Source organism: Epinephelus moara, chromosome 16 (genome assembly GCF_006386435.1).
Source record: "Epinephelus moara isolate mb chromosome 16, YSFRI_EMoa_1.0, whole genome shotgun sequence".
NCBI lineage: Eukaryota > Metazoa > Chordata > Actinopteri > Perciformes > Serranidae > Epinephelus > Epinephelus moara.
This window is the reverse complement of record NC_065521.1, coordinates 18,170,083-18,190,188: the sequence shown is the minus strand read 5'-3', so window position 1 is coordinate 18,190,188 and position 20,106 is coordinate 18,170,083. Positions and strand designations below refer to the sequence as shown.

At 40.1% G+C, this 20,106-nt stretch overlaps 1 protein-coding gene and 3 non-coding genes across 6 annotated transcripts in view; 3 read left to right on the top strand and 1 right to left on the bottom strand.

Moving 5' to 3' along the window:
* Nucleotides 1–16,926, bottom strand: part of sema3h (sema domain, immunoglobulin domain (Ig), short basic domain, secreted, (semaphorin) 3H) — a 76,265-nt gene extending 59,339 nt beyond the window's left edge. For 2 of the 3 annotated variants that reach the window (XM_050066032.1, XM_050066033.1), the window contains exon 1: nt 13,047–13,598. In XM_050066032.1, the coding sequence (XP_049921989.1) occupies nt 13,047–13,146 (100 nt within the window). In that variant the 5' untranslated portion in view covers nt 13,147–13,598. Of the gene's footprint in view, nt 1–13,046; nt 13,599–15,885; nt 15,936–16,907 lie in introns of those variants that run through there. The other variant, XM_050066034.1, reaches the window with a different exon arrangement.
* Nucleotides 6,775–6,847, top strand: trnar-ccu (transfer RNA arginine (anticodon CCU)). Its single transcript has one exon. It is a non-coding gene; the product is annotated as a tRNA-Arg (tRNA).
* On the top strand, nt 8,179–8,250 carry trnam-cau (transfer RNA methionine (anticodon CAU)). Its single transcript has one exon. It is a non-coding gene; the product is annotated as a tRNA-Met (tRNA).
* On the top strand, nt 9,167–9,238 carry trnam-cau (transfer RNA methionine (anticodon CAU)). Its single transcript has one exon. It is a non-coding gene; the product is annotated as a tRNA-Met (tRNA).
* Nucleotides 16,927–20,106: the final 3,180 nt, after the last annotated feature.

The following is a 20,106-nucleotide window of genomic DNA, read 5'->3' as shown; positions in this document are numbered from 1 at the left end:
GTCCCTATTCCTAAAAAAGCTTGACTTCAAAGCTTTAAAGTACATGAATAAGTACCACTTCATGCTGGTGAGGCTGAGATTTGAGGTCTACAACTCAAATTGTCTTATCCCAAGAGGACACAATCACCCTTAGTGGCCTGGACTGGTGACAGATACTCAAGAAAATCACTAGTGTGGACTCACAGATTAGTGAGTACTCTGTGCAGCAAAATCATCAGCATCTATTAAACTGCATGAGACTTAAGATGACACTTTGTTAGGGTTTCTGTATGTCCGCATCCATCAGAGTTAAAAATCACTGCAGTCTCTAAACTCTGGCTTCTATTTCTTGGCTCAGCATCAAACCATGTGAGACATTCGGTATGCTATGTGGACATTTGCTCCGGCAAATGGGCGATAACAATATCTCTACATCAGAAAAATGGGCTACCATAAAAAAGTAGCTGCCCTTTGATGGTTATTGATAGTCATGATGACTACAGTGAGTTCAGATTTATATTTACAATCCACTTTGAGGGTCAAATTTATGACAAATCTCCACTTTAATGCCCAGCCAGATGATAAAAACCATTATCTGTTGTTGTACATCCTCCCTATTTTCTGATAAGTCCTGGTTCTATTTAAACAGGAAAAGGAAGTCTGACTTCCAACCTTTTGTGGCACTTGTCTGATGTTTCCATCACTGACAAAATAGACAGAGACCACAAGAATCTGATTCTCGATTCTTATGGTTTCATCTTGTTTACGTAGCCATGGGAATGTCTGATAGCTAACACAGAGGGTTAAAGATCTTGTGCGCTAATCTGAGGCTTGACTGGAGTCTGTAAGCTGCCATTTTCCTTTAAAGGTATAATAGGCAGGGTTGTTGGTTACTGTTTGTAAACACGCTCACCAGTGAAAGTTAAAGTAAAAGCCAACCCCAGATTCATCCTTGTTTGGGAATTTTGCCTCGCCATATTTGGGTTTCTTCTGAGCTTTGTCTCTTGGATGCCTACTGCTTACTGTCTGGCAGCTGGTTGCTATCTTTTGTTAATAAAGCCCCAACCTTACCCGAGTGCTGTGGGGTTACATGCCTATCTCAAACACGGAAAATAAGAAGAACATGAGAAAAAACAGGGCAGAGTCTCTGCAGAAAAATACACCATCACACACTTCAGGTGGGTGCTAAGTGATGATTGAGAGGGACTACCTTTGTATAGGTCTTGACATTGATTTTAAGGAAAATCCTGCGTAGTATCTTTAAGTTATCTTACACTCAATCGATCAAATTCTCCGCAATCATTGTAGAAATGGTGACAGCTTGATATTTCCTTTGGGAATGAACCTCTGAGTGTCCGCTACGTGTCTACACGCCTTCATATCCTGCATCTCTCCAGCCTGCCCGTAATCTACAGCTAATGAGGTAAAGTGCTGGTTAGAGCTGGTCTTAGCACTACTGATCCTGACTACTTCTGGCTTCCAGCTGGCCCACCAGTCAAGTGTGTCTTTGTGGATTAAATTCTGTCATGCAGCTAAAGTGAAAGGAATGCAGTGGAAAATATATACGTCTGCACACAGTTTAAAAGAGAAACAACCCAAGTCATCCACATCAGGTTCACTAAAACTTTTTCCAGCCAATATCAGTAAAATGATTGATTTATTTTGCCTTAGCTCATAAACGATTTAATCCCCTGACCACTTGTGTACAGCACCTGAGTAATAGGAGTGAAAACTTTTCTCATGGCTCTTGAAAGTTGTATAGGAAAGAAATGCTGACACACAGTAAGAACCACTGAGGAGAAGTGAGAAACTCTAGATTACTGAGAGCAGGGCCGATTGGAGCAAATTAATACTTCAGGGAAATAGAGGAAATATGAAGCTGGTGGGGTTTTTGCTTAATTACAGGCTTCAGGCTAAAGATAACCTCTGATATTAACACCAGAAACCTCTCGAGGGTAAATTTACAGTTTGTCCACTGTTGTCAGGGGCTGTTGTTGCCAAAGCAAGGGTGTAATTAGACTCCTTTCACTGTCTCTGTCCAGAGAGAGGAGAAAACCCTCAAGCTCCGAGCCCCTTAATCAGGGTTTTTTATGTTTTAATAAGAGCCTAAAGTTTGGCTGCAAGAACATTTTATTAGACCCTCCAAATATTCTGGGAAAGTGATATTACACAGAAGTGAAGAAGCTAAAGTCTTTTAAGAATCTCAGTTACAGCTATACTTTATATTTTGCCAAATTAGTATTCCCACCACCTGCAAAATAAGGTCCTCTACAAAAGAAAGCTGTTGCCTAACTTGACTCTTTTCTGAGGTGTGGGACGAGCAAACAGCTGCCGTTTGACTTCAATAGTGACAAGCAATGGTAGCGCCACTGTTGGGGACTGCCTCCATTAAAATTAATAATGGAGAATAGCCTGATTCTGTGCCAGATAACCGTCCCAGTGAAATCCACATCTCAGCAACATCCCCAGCCCTGAGCCTGGAAAGCACTGGCCTAGATAGAAACAGATCTGAAAGAATAAATGAATAATGAAATATCTCTTGATTTTTAATATCACTCTGAAGGCTTTTGTGCTTTATTAGTACACAGAGAGACGAGAAAGGTGATGTTGGGGGAAAGTGGAGGAAGATGTACAACATACACTACGAACCTCAACACCACAAAATAAATTTATAAACATACAACAGATCATATAAAACTGGGGCCAAACATATCCTGGTACATGTCATCTGTTGAGAGTTGTAACAAAGATTATAGTTTCATCAAAGTGTAGGATTCCTGAGAAGAAAATAAGCTCAGTCGGTCATAAATCCTAAATACCGTATGATTACAACTGCCAAATTACATAGATGCTTGAGAGATGATTTCTAATTACAGCCTAGAAAAATTAGAGGAAACAACCTGCCAAGTCAGAACTGCTTTCACTTTTAATCCACAAAGTACATTTTAAGTAATTTCAGCACTACACTGCCAAAAACCTCCCGTGTTTCATAGTGATGTTGTAGTTAGAGGGATACTTCGCCGATTTTCAACCAGCCTTGTATCATAACAATGTGGGCAGTATGTGTAAACAAAATATAGGGAAACTTCCCTCCATCTTACCAGCACCCAGATATGCCTGCTCATTTGCATCATCTAGCAGATATTTGCTGGCGTATGTCACAAGCCCTTTTTCTCTTTTAATACTTTTAACAGACGATTTAAAAGCAATAAACTATCATTTATATGTTGAGGATATTTGATGTAGCCTTTTACAATTTCATTAAAAACAGCTGGTATGTATTTAGATACTATGAGTGAGTTCATATTGAATCCCCTTTCTAGTGAAGGAGATATTAAAGTTTTACCAGCATTTACTCTGAATCTGGTTTAGATGGGAGTCCAACAGTGGCCAAATCTGCTGCTGTTTTGTGTGTCTGTGGGCTCCTTTCTCTCCCAGACAACACAGCCACACTGCGTCCTTCCACTTTATTAAAAACAGACAGCTCATCTGAGTTTTGTCTGGAAGCAGCTGTTTATGGCTCCTTAAATTTCTTCAACAGTATTGTCTCTGGGGATGGCTGGGCAGCACCTGGGCTTTATCTTCATAAAGTCACACAGATAAAAATGAGTAAAGTAAGTATTTGAATATATATTCAAACTGCAGCTTTTATTTTTAGCAATGTTTTTTTTCCCTCTGAAATCTAAATTGAATTTTATAAACATGCACATGGGCAAACATGCATTTGGACACTGATGAACTAATCTAACGTTTAGTATAACCAAGCAATTTGCATGCTAATAGCACGAAATTGAAAAGGACTCATTTGCATTTACATTATGAGTTGGGCATTTCTCCAGAAAGACACCGGGGGACACAGCAGGATAAGTGTAAACGCCTGACTTACAACCATCACAAGTAATCAGCAGTATAGAGGTCAAAGGTCAAAGCCAAAGTCTCCACTCATGCCAAACAAACTCATATGATTCAACTGAAATACTCTCCGGTGACTGATTAACATTAAATGTCGACGGCCAACCAATTCGCTCAGCGAATGCTGTATGAATAAAACATGACTCTCTCCATGTGGGAAAATAGATTCACAGTGACTTAATAAACCATCCAAACCTCCTCTGAGGCGTTTATAGAGCTTTACTCTGTGGTTGTGATGATGAATCTTTATATTCTTATGTGACAATTATGAGTTTGAAAGCAGCTGCAGGTGGAACTGTGACAGCAGTTCAGGTTGTGTGTGTATATGTGTGTGTCTCTTTATACAAGTATGTATAAGACCTTTCCATTGATACATTTTTTTCACATACCTGCTTGTCTATTAGGGCTGCAACTTTAGTTTTCATGATTTATCTATTACTTGTTCGGTCTATAAAATGTTGCTAAAAGGTAAAAAATGTTGATCAGTGTTTCCTAAAGTCCAAGATGACGCCCTCAAATGTCTTATTTATGCCACAAACAAAAGATATTCAGTTTACTGTTAAGAAGCTGGAATCAATGACCTTTGACCTTTTTTTTTCTTTTACCCACACTGATTACTTTGTTATCAATTTAGTTGGCTATTAAAATAGTAGTTGATAACTAATTGATTACTCGTTGCAGCTCTAGAGTGTATGTGTGCAAAATGGTATGTATGATCCTTTACTGTGTATGTGTGTGCGTCTTGAATGTTTTTGTGCATGTTCTTGCAAGTAATTTGTTCAATAGTTTAACCCTTAAACAACTTAAAACTGTAACTTATTAACACACTAACTTCATTTCTGGGGTGAAACATTATTTTCAGAGGATTTATATGTATGAAATAAATGTGATTTAAAAAATATTTTGATTTGCTTTCATTTTTATTACTTCTAAACTTGCCCTGTGCCAGACAACAACCTTGTCTCAGACAAGAGTTCACAACTTCAGTCAAGTTTTTTAAAATATATTTTCGTGAAAATGTTGAAGATGTTCCCCAGACTTTTGCCAACTTTGTCAGATTTCAACAAAAACATCATTTACTTGGGCATAAAAGGAGTAAGCTATATTCAAAGGAGTCCTGTATCACTTCCTGGTTTCCAAAAAGGCAGGAATGCTAGTTAAGTACTGGTAAGCTTTCTGTTTTTTGGTAAATTCATTAAATATTATTGCTATCAGGTGTGTCTCAACCATGACAACTCTGTAGCCCGTCTAAATCAACAATAAATAAAAATTATGGTTTAAAAAACAAGTAGAGTGATTGGCATTAAGAAAACTCTAAGCGACTTTAATAAATAAAATGGCTACTCACCACAACCACTGTGAAATTAATAAATATCTAACTTTTTGTCAACTCCATAAGACGTCAACTCCGTCAGATCTTACCTCCGACATCAATCATGTATGTTATCTAAGAAAAAAGTAAATCACTGGGAGGTTGGCCCGTTACGAAGTTTAATAGTTTAGACTTTGATCTTTAAAATATATTTTACCAGCCTGATTAAAGTGTAAAAATCAAAACCTCCAAAAAGGTAAGGTTTTGTCCCAATAGTTAAGAATGAGTAAAGGAAGGAAAATGTCCCTTTTGTGCCTATGTGTGTGTGGTACAGAGACGCTATCTCTAACTGCCATCTATCATTAAGAAAATCACACTACCGTCCACTGAATGGCTGGAATAATGGACTCATTACACTCAAGTGTGTGTGTGTGTGTGTGTGTGTGTGTGTGTGTGTGTGTGTGTGTGTGTGTGTTAGCCCAGTCCTGCATATGTGCGACATGAAATTTGAGTGAATAACTGGGATAATTTGGTAATTAAGAGAGAGATGGGGGTTTAGGAGGTAATCAGGCATGTATTTAAGTATTTAAAGCTGTTTTTTTCTCCAGACACATGAAGCTGTCTGGTCAGTCAGTCTGATTACACTTCGCCAAACAGGACAAATCTCTCAGACAGTGAAAGGACCTCTCTTTTTCTCTCTGTCAGACTAACAGCTCTGATTGTTTAACTGGTGGGTTTGTCTGATTCTGTATCATCTCTACTACAACCTCTGTTATGACCTAAGTTTACAATAGCTTAAAGGAAATATTCGATTTCCCATTCAATCGTATGAAAATTACACAGACTGAATGATCTACAACGATCTACTAATTTGTATGCACTGTTTAAACAGTTTTGTAATGACATAATTATACGATTTGACAGATGTCATTTAAACTACAATTTTGCAAAGCTACTTTCAATGTAGTCATTGAGCTAGTGTTGCACTCATGGGAGACTTGCAGAGATTACACAGATTTTAAAAAATGGTCAAAATCGACACAGTAGAGCCCCAGATATCCTGACTTTTAGTTTCTATTACGAGTCAAGCTCCAGTAACACTCGATCCTACACCTCCCACAATGCAATTCAATGGCATCTTTCACCAGAACCCTCCCTGTCTTATTAATGCCTATGTTTTTCAAACTCCACAGCCTCAGTTTGTTATTGTAGTCCCCTGCTTGGGTAACCTCCCCACAGAGCCACAGAGTCATTAAAGCCATTTTCCTGGGCCAGAACAAGAACACTTATTGCCATGAATGAAATTTTTGGACTGCCTTTCTAAAGACAGAAATGTCAGTAATGTACTTGTGGTGCAAAGCAACCACAGTTAAGCTACCTTGGGGATTACAACTTCTGTATGTTTTGCAGTTTTACAGTTTCCTCCTCCTCTTCGTGTTTGTCTTTATCCTTGTTGTTGTCTCTGTTACTGCCACAGCACAATCAGGGGCCATTGTTATGTCATGAAGAGCCTCTCATATAGTCACTTTGTAGTGGAAGCCATCAAAAGCTGGTGTTTTTGTATTTGTGCAGCCCCAGTGGCCTAATGGATAAGGCACTGGCCTCCTAAGCCAGGGATTGTGGGTTCGAGTCCCATCTGGGGTGACTGACAGCCAGGCTTGGATAACAAACTTGGTACTTTTAGGAGTAGCCATCTACTGGTCACCAGAAAGCACTACCTGCTTCCCCCCAGGTGCCCATATTATCAAATGGGACTATTCAGACAGAATGAACTCTGCAGCGGGTGTCCAGTCTGCCCTCTCTGCACGCCAGAAGCCTATTAGGCAAGCAAACACACAGTGGCTACAGTTACATGATGGCTTCTCATTCGGAGTGAAATAAATCTGAATGAAATCATTCAGAATTAAAGTTTTTCCAGGTAGTTTACATGGGAAATATTCATTCCAAATGAGGGTTTAATGGGAGATCAGTTTAATCGCCTTTATTCAGGTCTGCGCAAGGTTTGGGACAGGGAAGGTTTCTGATTGGTTAGGGGGCGGGGCAGATGTTACGTGTTTACGTTTACCGGAAGAAAACACTGTAGTCCTCGACGCCGCTGTTCTTAGTGCCTTTTTCGGGCGTGTTTTGCTTATATTCTTGAAGCAGCAGTACGACAACAACCTTGTTCTGCTAATGCTTCGTCTGCTGAGGAGGAGAAGGGAGGTAGAAGACCGTACTGTGGCGAATGGAAACCGGTGAGCGCAACGAGTCCGACTGCTCTATCTCAGCCCATTGCTATGCAGCTCGTTGCTATGCGCACTATATATGTCATCGCGCCAGAAGGGCAAGGAAACGAGCAGAAAGACCGGAATGAACTTAAAGAGAAATGAGTGTATACATGCACACAAAATTCTTTCATTCGGAATGACAAACGGAATAAACCACCCCCTTTAATCGGATTTAATTTTCAATCGGAATGACCATTTACATTTTACAATTAAACTGTCCATGTAAACGTACTGAGTGGTAACCTAAATATATGATAAAAATGATCAAATATGTATCCAAGAGAGAGCGAGCAGTTACCTATGATAAGAAAGCTCCACTTGTAATCAGAAAAGAGCAAAGGAGCAGAATTGCTTGTTGACCAGCACAGAGAAATGAGCTTCTGGTGTGAACAGCCAGGCTTCTTCATGACAACTGACATGTCTGAACCCAGTGTGACGCTGGGTTAACTTAAAGGAATACTCAATGCGCAAAATGACCATTTGTTAATCAATTAGTCATGCCATGTTACCTTGAATCCCTGAAGAAAACAGAGAAATGTTTTGCCCGCATGCCTCCACAGAAAACAGGGTCCGCATTTAACAACAGCAAAACATATCAAAACATCCATTTACAAACTCACACAACTGATGCAGCATAATCAAAGACTCATTTATCCAGTCGTACACTCAATGCTTGGCAAACACATGCATTTTTCCCACTGTACAGACAGCAGAGTGGCGCAGCGGAAGCGTGCTGGGCCCATAACCCAGAGGTCGATGGATCGAAACCATCCTCTGCTAATAGTGACTTACAGATGGCTCTTCCCCTGCTTTCTGACTAACAGGGTAATATAGACTAAATTCACAGTTGTATTCACGCTGAATATGTCAATGGGGTAGTTCAAACAGAGTTAACTAAAGTGGGACTCTGGATAAGGCACTGGCCTCGTACACCAGAGATTGTGGCTTCAAGTTCCATTTGGGGTGACTGACCATCTAGGTTGGATCTCAAAGTTGGTGGTTTTCAGGGGAACCACATGAGTTACGTCGGAAGCAACATTTCACGTAATCAATCAATGTACAGGTATCATTTTAAATGTAAACAATATCCAATGTTGCTGACAGCAGAGTGGTGCAGCGGAAGCGTGCTGGGCCCATAACCCAGAGGTCGATGGATCGAAACCATCCTCTGCTAACAGTGTTTTACTGGGAGGTCTCTTCCACTGCTTTCTGACTGACACAACAAATCATTAAACCCAGATTTGTAGGCCCTCTGAATGGGTCAATGGTGTAATTCAACTAGAGGTAAGGATCTGAAATCTCAAAGATATACCAAGTTAGTCTGGCTGTTATCTGGCTGTTATCTGGCTTTCCAATCCATTTAGGGGACTTTGTAGCAGCCCTCTCGTGCGATTGCTTTGTAAAGAGGGCTACTGTGTCTTAACAAAACTGGTCAGCTTGTGTTCTATGAGGCCCCCGTGGCCTATTGGATAAAGCACTCTGTCTCCAGCCCAAGCCAATATCACTGTGAGTTACATTGTGTCACCTCTGCCACTACCATGGTGACCTCAGGAGCCACTGTCGTATTGTTTAAAGACAATGTTTCTGGTAGACCTATTGTTGGTGGCCTTACATCAAGCCCCAGTGGCCTATTGGATAAGGCACTGGCCTCCTAAGCCAGGGATTGTGGGTTCAAGTTCCATCTGGGGTGGTTTACAGCAGAGTGGCGCAGCGGAAGCGTGCTGGGCCCATAACCCAGAGGTCGATGGATCGAAACCATCCTCTGCTAATAACATTTTACAAGCAGCTGGTATACTTTGAGGGCATTTCATGTTTAGTAGCTTGTAGTCCTCTTCAACATCCCCCTCTCCCAGCACTTTGCAGTGTATCTTGGTGTGTTACCACCTGTTGATCAGTGGAGTATTATGACACAATTCGTAGTACTGTATTGCGTCACATAGCTCTCACATGGGTGTACATCATTGTGCACAAGATAAACTAAAGAGGAACTCCATAGCACTACTAGAGTCGAAAATGGATCATGGATCCTTCTTCTTTAATCAATTTTAACACCACCCCACTATTACTGGCTGAATATATACGTATATACAGTTTTGTCATTTCTTCCTGAGTAAACGCAGTACATATTTAAAGCCCCATTAGAATCAGACATTTTCTCACACTTGGGACACAACTTCAGTTTGACGTTTCTGCTGGTAAGTTAAATAAAATAGTTTATGGCTGCTGGCAGGTGAAACCTTTCTATGTCAAAAAAGCCCAATTTTCTGCTTGATGGATTTCAGTGTGGTTTGAACATGTTTCAAAAGCACAGTGGTTGGAGCAGTTTCTCAGCCAGTAGAGGAAATTAGAATGTGAAAATCAACTTAATTACAAGGTTTATAGTTTTCAGAAGTATACAGTGCAGTTTTATTTCAATATCATGCATTACAAAATGGTCTCACTATTACAGAATTTGCTGGCAGTGGAGTGAAACAGCACTATTATAGTGACAGATTAACACCCCTTTTTGCTGAACTGATGTGTTAATAAAATATTAAGTAGTAATTTCTCTGCAGTTCCATGTTTAGTTTTTCTTTATATTCTATGTTTTCATATAATTTGTTATATTGTATATTATACAGTTTAATAACAGGTTTATCAAATTAGTGATCTCAAACTGCACATACCCCATATCATTTGGTTAACATTCTCATGTTGTGTTTTTTTAAGCGCTTGTCAGCAATGAGTTCAACAGATGCAGGAAAATGAACAGTGTCTCTAAAATGCCAACAAAAAAAAAACTCAGAGTCAAAGTGTTTAAGTGGAGCTGAAATCCTTTTCTAATTACAGCGATTCCCTGACAAAAAATGTCCTCCCTCTGTCTGAGAAAAACCTCCGTGGAGATGGGAAGGGAAATGACCACAGCATGGAGCTCCCACAGAGAGAGAGAAAGAGCACACACACAAACACACACACACACACACAGGCATGATGGTGGACATCACAATCCCTACACACATCACATCACACATTTCTTTTTGTTGTCTTTCCAAAGCTTAATATACTGCAGCTATAAAACACACACAGTCAAACAAACACAAACCTCTGTTGTTCAAAGTCATGAGTGGAATACTCAACAGAGACTGAGGTGGGTAGAGATCCTGGAACTAAAACAGCTCGATGTAAGTACACACACACACACACACACACACACACACACACACACACGCAGCTACTTTAGCAGCTCTTCACATTCAGATTTCATTAGAGCTAAATTCCCACCTGGGAGAATCCAACAAGGTTTCCCTTCTCCCTCTCTCTGTACTTTCTAGGTCACGACTGGTCGACTTCAGCCTTATCACATCCACTTCACAGACCCTTTGTGTTTTGGCTTATGTAAGAACGTGTAATCAGTTGGTTTCTTACTCGACGGTGTCTCTGGTAAACATGATTAAAGGCAGATGAGTTTATCTTACCGTAACTAAAGGCCTGGACGCCTCAAAGAAGCTTTTAATTTGAAGGTGATTTATGGTAAATATGGGCTGAGAGGTCAAAAGATTGAACCCCAAATCCTGTTTTAATTAGAAGATGTAGGTCTTAGCTTTGACATTACTTTTGACCGTCACGTTTGTTATACCCAACACTGGTCAAAGTGTTGAATCTAGCCTGATTGGAAGAGCAGACTGATGCTCCAGGGCATCTCAGTGTCCACCAAACCTCTCTCCTATGCTCCAGTGAGTCAAACCCCACCCAACTGCTGCTTTCACAATCCTAAAACAAACGGCAACAACTACTAGAAGCTGCACACTTTTAACCCATCGTCTCCAATTCAACCATGCAAAAACGTACTGACAGGAGAGACTGTGCTCCTGTTCAACACTGGCATTGTGATTCAACAACATGTGTTTTTGCTGCGCACTGCAGAGTGGCGACTAACAAGTGCACAAAGAAAAAGACTGAGACACTGAGAAAAAAGGGTGAAACACATCAGAATACCAGTGCACAAATCAGTTCTCCACCACAGTGTGTGTTAAATAAACAGATGAAATTTCATATCTTAGTAAAAATGAATCATGGCTTCCCTTTCCCGTTGTTCTGTTGTGTGTGTCTGCAGGTTTTTTCAGCAACCTCTGCCTGGACAGATCGGCCCGGGGCCAAGAAATAATTAATTTGGTGGTGATCTGGATCTGGGACTTCTGCCATCAGATTATTATTTCTTTGTTAGCCATAACTGAAACTAACAGACATAGACACTTGATTTCAGATCCTGAGGGGTGTTGTCTGTCCTGTCAAGGATGACAGGGACAATTTCTTTGGGGTGTGAAGCTTAATTGCTAAAGTGTTTCAAAGATGTTGCCATAAGATTTTATTTCCACTGAAAATAAATCTCAAGGTAATAAAATAGCCTTTCTGCAGCCTTGTTGATATACCAGGGTAACTCATATTTCAAAGGCGCTGTAAGACAAAGTCTGAAAGGATGATCTCAGTTCTTATTTTCATAGTTTTCTCCATTATTCCCACCAGTAACAGTAACATTGTACTCACCAAATTCCTTAGATGTGGGAACACGTCTGCATCGCTAAAAAAAGTTCAGCGGGGCAAGGAACACAAAAAGTCAGGCATCCAGACAGGTTTTAAACAATCTCCCTGCTTAACCAAACTTTGGATCAAAATTTTGGAGGGGAAAACATAGGGGGATGGTAAAACTATAATCCAAACTGTAGTTTGTAAACATTCATCACAGATTAAAGACCGACTTCACCGTTCAACTTTGACCCACTCTTCCGTGTTGCAGACAGTTTTCCAGCTTATTAAGAGAATAAAAGCAACATTTCAGGTCAGTTTTACTTACATATAATGTAGTTTAGACAATCTGGCTACACTATTGTCTTTGTTACAACCCGTCTGATTGTCTGACTTGTGTTTCTTATCCCGTCTGACTTTGTTATAGTGATGTGATTGTGTCTCCAGATCTACACGATTACTTTACAATGTTATTGTAACTGGAAGAAGTGATGGATAAAGTGATGGTCTGTGAAAATCAGACCCAAGTTAGAATGAGGTAGAATTTTTCCTGTAAGGTGTTGACAGCTGCTCTCACTGTAATATGCTGTAACCAGTTTTAATGCTGAATATTTAGGGGGGGGGGGGCACTCCATTCCCAACATTTCTCCATGATGAGTGTGTTAAAGAGACAAAATGAGTACTTAAATAATGCCTCATCTGGCCAGACTTCATGGTGAGAGTAGAAAGTGTGGTGGGCTAAAGATGAGGCTTTCACAGCCCAACTTGACTGCTGGAGGAAGATGTATTCAGCACAGGTGATTACAGAGATGGAGGAAGTGAGACAGTGTGGGAAAGAAACCAAATGGATAGAGAGACAGAAAGGCAAGTTATCATTTGCATTCAACATATCGCATAAGAGTGTGTGGGCAGTAATAGAACTGGAAAGGAAGAAAAGAGAGAAATGAGAAGAAGGTGCACGATTCCCATCACCTGCATGTGTGTGTGTGAATGAGAAGCAGATCAGGACAGATGTATTAGACAGTAAGAGCAGAAAAAAAGACTTGAACCACTAAAAACAAAAAGCCTCTTACCAGAGTGTGTGAACTGCAGTCTTGGTTGAGATGCTCTCCACGCCCCCGTTAAGGTAGCCCCGAGGTGGGCAAGCAGGACGGCTGTCACCGGCCAACACATCCTCCTCCTCTCACACACAAACGCACACTGAGTCCAAGTGTGAGCCCAATCTCACAAAGTCAGGCAACTAACAAAGTGTCAAGATCTCAGTGTTGCATTCAAGTGAAGTGCTGAATCCAAACACACACTCACACACACAGGGATGCACGCTCTTAGTCCGAAGTGTTGCACTGTTAAAAACACAAGACCAAGTCACAGAGATGCTGAATCCAAACAGTCTTGAGTCATGCTTGAGTAAGTCCAGATCCTGAAAATAATTCACCGCTCCTAACAGCAGCACTCACACACACACTTTACCATCTGTGTGTTTGTGTGTTTATATTTTCTGAGTGTGTGTGTGGGCTTCAGAGATGGAGGGAAAATGTATTCCAAGAAAAAACTAAGTCGTCTCTCCGCTGCCTCCTCGCAGCTTGACAGCTCTCTTCTGTTCTGTCTCTCGTCCTGGCTCCTCTCTGCATGTGACTGCTCACTCTCTTTCTCTCTCTCTCTCTCTCTCTCTCTCTCTCTCTCTGGGAGGCGGAGGGAGCAGGATCCCAGATCATTGTGGCCACCCTGCACACACACAAACGCAGGCACGCACGCCTATTCACTGCTCAGGGAAAACCTAGTTAAAGTGGAAATGAGAGAGACAAATCAGCTTTCATCTTTACTCCCATTTTCTCACTCTCATTCTCTCACTTCCTCGCCTTCACCATTTTTTCTTTTGCACATACTCTCCCACTTACTCTTCTCTTTCCCCTACTTTCTTTATAACATATAACACCTATCAGCACCAGTGATTACTCTGAGCTTTACAGAGGGCACACAAACAATGAAACAATAACAACAATAAGAAAATTAACTAAACTTTACGAACAAAGATCAAAAAAGCAACCATAAGAAAAGTAATCTGAACCTACATACACAGATGGACATGTATTAGAATTGGACGTGTTCGCAATTAAAATAAAATAATAAAAAAGGCTTTCAATGAAAGTTGGTTTTTCGGAAATACAAGAATAAAGTTTGTCCAGCAGATTAAAGTTGAGGTGCCCAACAGCAAACCCTTTATTCTTATATATATTACACACCGGGAGCATTTTTTCCCCTTACGATTAAGTCTCATGTCTAGAGCTTTTGCACTGTGAATAAAGGCATCAACCAATCATATTGTGCCAAACGGATGTCACGTTACAACCTCACAATAATGGCAGACCTGTTGCAACTGTCATCAATTTGCATTGCTGGCAGTGTTACACTAAATTCTATAACCACTCAGAGTCTGTGACCTAGCCCCTCAACGCAAATCCTAATCACTCAAAAACTCACAAAACACTGATTTCTTAAAAGGGTCTGGTGCTGAGTCACAGAATCTAACACACCACAGAGTATGGTGTTACACTGATATCAATACCTTTGATGCAGCTAAGTATTTCGCATTTTTGTGTCGTTTAGTCGTCACACCCCCAGTGTGTGAAAGCCTTGAGTCTTGCCATGAGAAAACCAACATGCTCCTGTCTCAGGACCTCAGACTGTGTGCAGGTTGATAAGAGGGTGCTGACACAAAAGATATTATCTGAGGCCAAGCCATAAAGTGCATTAAAAGTACACAGTGGAAAATAATGGGGCAATTTTAATCCAATTTGGGTCAGTCATGGTACCCAGTCTAGCACTGACCCAGTACTGGGGAAAGTTTAACCAGTGCCAATAAGCAGAGAAACCACTGGGAAACAAATCACACCAAGCAAATGAGTTATTGTGACCCACTTTTGTGTTATTACTTTCTATTGGGTTATTGAGCCATACAAATATGGGGTTGTTTTGACCCACTAACAATGACATATTTACATTTCTACTGGGTCATAAAGTAAACCCAAAAACTGTGGTAACTTTTATCCAGTGTATATTTTTTCTAATCTTTATATTGGGTCATCAATTAAACAAAAAAAAAGTGTAATATTTTGACCCAGGTTTGTAGTAGTTATTTTTGTATTCATGAGTACGATCATAAAATCAATTCTAAAACAAACCTTCTCCTTCACTTTCTCTGTACCAAAGTCTCTTCTTGAGTCTCTTTCCTCTTTCTCATTATTTTCTCAGTTTCCACTCCCAACCCAAATGCAATCATTAAAGTCTGTGCTTTGGTTCTTGCTCAGTTATTTTCATTAGATAGTGGCTCACTGGGGTACGGCAGCACAGGCTGAATTTTTCACCAGCTTCAAGTTCAATCACAGGCTAACGGGGACAATTTATTCATTCTCTGGGATAAATAATGAATTTAGGTTGCGTGCAAATGAACACGTATAGACTCTAAGGATTTCTGATTTGTAAATGATTTATTCTTCACACTTGTTTGCTATTGTGTAATTAGTAGAGTTTTTTTTTTAAATATGACCCAGCAGTTTATAATTAGAAGTACTGTAACCTGATGTTTACACAACCTTACACTGCTTTTAATTGGATCAGGGCAAATCTGGTGAAACCCGCTCGTTAATTAAGTTATCTAATTATTGAACAGACGAAGAGGAAGAAGTCGCCTCGTGGTTATACAGACTGACTAGCCCTCCTCCAATGATGGCACGGTGCCCAGCTGGAGTGACCTTGAGCGAGATGCTAATGGAGCTTCATGTTTTAATAATTAACATTAAATGCTTCTGTTGTACACAAGTGCTGTTCTGTAGCTCAGTACAACTCCATCATTCCCTAAAGAGTTTCATGACTGAACCATCATTAGTAGTGATATTTCTCTTTACTGCTTACCTGTCATTGCTGCGGTGTTTCTATTGTGGCCCTCCGGATTTCAGGATCACCTGTCAATTAAACAATGTGCATAGCATTGTGACTTTGCTCATTTTAATTTTCTGTAGAGGATGTTGCTTTGGGTTTTATTTGTTAATTTAATCACTGTCTATGCCACCAAGGACAGCTCTTTTACATATCTTAAACAAACTGGTGACAAAATTCACCCATCCTGTGCAACAGATCATTTTTAACAGAAAGACCTACATAATACTTTATGTTTAAAACTGCAAATGTAACAGTTGGAATGGGCTGAGGAAATATATCATTACTATATTGATGTGGTGATGAGAGACTAGATATCGTCTTAGATTTTGGGTATTATAATATCATGTGTTCCTGGTTTTAAAGGCTGTATTACAATAAAATTATGTAAGTTTCTGAACTTTCCAGACTGTTGTAGCTGTTCTATTATTTGCTTTTACCCACTTAGTCATTATATCCACATTAACAAAAAAATCTAATTGCGTAAATATTTTGTGAAAGAACCAATAGTCAATCCTATGATTTTGTCGCAATATCAATATGGAAAAATTTAGTCCAGTCAGTCCAGCCCAGTCTGAATGACCTGTGTGTTTAATCAGTTGGTGATAAGACAGTTACAAAATCTAAGCTATTTTAATGCAGATTACTCTGAGGCATTACGCAGAGGGTGTGCTGCTCTTTCCTTCGAAAAGATCCAGAAAACTCAGTAGGCCTATAAGGGAACAAGAAATGTTTGAGTTCTTTTATGTTCATGTTTGCTTTTCTGTTGAGATTCTGAATGTTGGGAAAACCTGACTAGTAAAAGGTTAAAAGTGCAAAAGTTTGGTTTGACATTTTGGCATTTTGCAATAACTGTAATAGCAAAGCAGGAAACACCGGATGCTGAAGTCATCATTTGAACATGTGAGTCAATAAGTCACCATTACTGACTCTTGTGGGGTGTTTTGTAATCATGTCATTGCTATTATCAAGAAATGATCACCACTCAACAGTACTACCTCAGATGCAGATTCTTCTTGGCAGTTTGATCTATATGGGGCTCCTTTTGCTGAAATCGCCATGTGCATCACATCTCTGAGGAGAAGACAAGGAAAAGACAAACACGAAGCACAGTGTTGTCACTTTAAAACCCCAAATGACACTTTAATCTTCCTCCCTTTAGCCATAAAACTGACTTACAAGAACCTCTTAAACTCTCGGGTAATGAAGACAGGATAATTAAAAGCTCTTCCCCAATCTCACCTGATCAGTCAGCTTGTTAATTACAACTAACAACCTCCCAGCTAGCCTGAACAAGAAGCCTCTGATTTCTCTCTGACAAGTGACGTCAATTAGTCAATTAGTGCGTGAGCTTTGGCTGCTGGGATCATTACTGGTCTCAGATCCTACCGCTGCTATTCTCTGCAAACCACACACAGACATCCATTTACTCATGCACATTCCCTGTGTTTCGTGGGTTGAGTATAAATGGATCATTTAATGAGCGCTCATTGTCATCTTGTTGTTGGGTTTGTTTAGTTTCATGAGGTCCGCGCCCCCCTTTTGAGGCTGATATGAACCCTAATGTCACTAATTCACAGTGTGTGTGTATGATAGTCATGGTTGATATCAGTATCAAGAAGACAAAAGATGAGAGAGATTATTCTTTGACATTAAGCTTGAGTTTTTCTTAAGTTTTATGTAACAGGTCCATACCATAACAGTGGGATTTATAAGTTGTTGAACCCCACATCCTGGTGACTTAAAATGTTGATGCCTTCAAATGACACAGGTGTTATGTTATTAGAGATGAGTGACAGCAACTTGCAATGATGAGACAGCTTAAATTGTAATATTTCCTATACATATTTTCTTACCCTGGTTAATTAAGAGTTAACTACCTGCCACAATAGCACTTTGCAGCACATAAATAACAGTCCTTTCAAAAAACATATGAACCTGTCATTATTTGGGGCAGGTAGTAGACCTCTGTTAGGCTAATACTGTAGCTGTTAGCTAGCACACGGCTGTTTGAGAGTTAATTAAACAGGTTAATCACGGTAATTTCAATGTCAGTGGCTGAAAGGGAGAGATTTGGGTTACCAAAAAATAGTCCAACATAACAAACTGGGACAACCAAACCCTTACCAAATTGTGGTTATAGTCCGTGGCCTCTGTGTCTACTAAATAAACTGTCTGGTGTACAAATTCCGTCACACAGGTGAGACTGTGCTGCCATCTTACGTTTCTTCCCGCCGCTCACCTGATTGAGATCTCGCCTCTGCATCTCGCGATACTCTCTGAGACTATAAACTTCCAGCGAGACTTGGTTCGTTGCTGTGTAAATTTGTCTCTTTGCTAAAGTTAGGAGTCTTTCTGCTTGCACAAAATGGACAAAATATTTTAGGACAACAACCTTCTGTGTCTGTGAGTGTTGTAGCGTCAAAGTAGAGGAGAAGCAACTGTTAAAAACTCTGACTGAGTGGTACACCTAAGATGTAATAACAGCCATACACCACGAGAGGCCAGTGTAAGATTGTGTAAATTCACCATACTGTTGCTCATGACTGTAGGAGAGGGAAGACATAAAGGCTATATTAGATATATTCAAGACATTTCAAATAAATTAATAGCTGTTGAATGTGGAGATGGCTTTTACTTGTCTTGATTATTTTTATTTTGCTCTGGAAAAACTAAGATAAAATACTGATCTAAATCTCAATGCTGCTGCTCAGCCTTCAGTGGCTTTTGCAGATGAAAGGAGGCCTGAAAAGACACTTTGGATAGCAGCTTCTCTTGAATTAATTCTAGGTCCTAATTCATTTTACCTGCTGTGAACCACACAAGCCAAAATTGAGATTTTAAGAGACTGTCCTCCATTAAATGGGTGGTGGGAAATACATAGATGACACATTTTTAGGCCTATACACCCTTATCGTCATCTAATTATTTATATACTGTGTTATATTTTTGCCTCAAAAATGTAACATGGAATATGCAAAAAATGACAGGCACCAGCACACAAAGGATTTTCCTTTTCCATCAGCCCTCTGTGATTTCAGAAATGATCTCTAATGACAAATCATCTTAATCCACCCACTGCAGCCTAATGTGGTTATGCGGCTCAGTGACAGTAATTCTTATTTTCTGATGGGCTATATTTTTAATCTCCTGTGGTAAGTATTTCAGTGGTAACAGAGAAGAATACATAACCTAGTTATTCTGTAGTAGCCTATCACTCCTGTAAACTAGCTGTGCTATTTGATGTCATTATATTTTCCATACTGGCCAATCAGGTTTGATCCAAAAGAGCCGTTTGTGTTTAAAGTCTTTAGCAGCTGTGATGGAGTTTATGACAGGGTGGAGTGTGTGTTTTGGAGGGAGTGGGTCTGACCGTCCTACGCGCTCCCGTTATGATGTGTTGGAACCTTTTGTGTGGGGGCGCGGCTGACGGGAGCGCGCTTGGTGCCAAACGGTAGCCAGTTGAGAAGCTACAGTAAAGTATGAACATTTGCACAGATCTCAATAAGCCTGAGAAGTTAAATAAGAGGTGATTTTTGCAGACGACAGTGGGAAACACAAACCAGTGTTTTGTTTTAGTTTTGTTTGTTTGTTTTTCTTTCTTTTTTTCAAGTAAAATGAGTCATGGTGAGAATAAACTCCTGTCCCACCAGAAGAACAGGACACATGGGTCACTGGGCGTTATGTTTCGGTGTGGACAGCCTAAAAATAAAACTCTGGGAAACAACAGAATAGGTGGGTGTATGGATGACTCACAATCATGGGCAATCCTTGTCATAGCCTTACTCCAAAGTCATAACAAAAAACACACTTCAGACAGAGCAGCCAGTCCGACCCAAAGTTATTACCAAAGATCGTCTATTTTAAAGATGAATAACAGCCATCACTGTCACTTTACTCTCAATGAAATTTGTTTTTTTTTTCATGACAGGAAGTGATGCTTTTTGCTCAGCCTTTATTGAAACAAATGGGAATGTATTCTGGGGTGCATCCACCTCAAAGGCAAATATGGGCTTACCTTCAGCATCATCTTAAATCAGCACTGACTGATGGTGCATAATGTTTTTTTGGGAAAATGAAGACGACAAACACACAGTTTTGTCCTGCAAATCCAGGCCAAATATAGCCACATTTATAGAAGCCTCTGGACTTGTCACCCGCCATGACACACTCAGCCTTGTGGTGCAGACTTCAAAG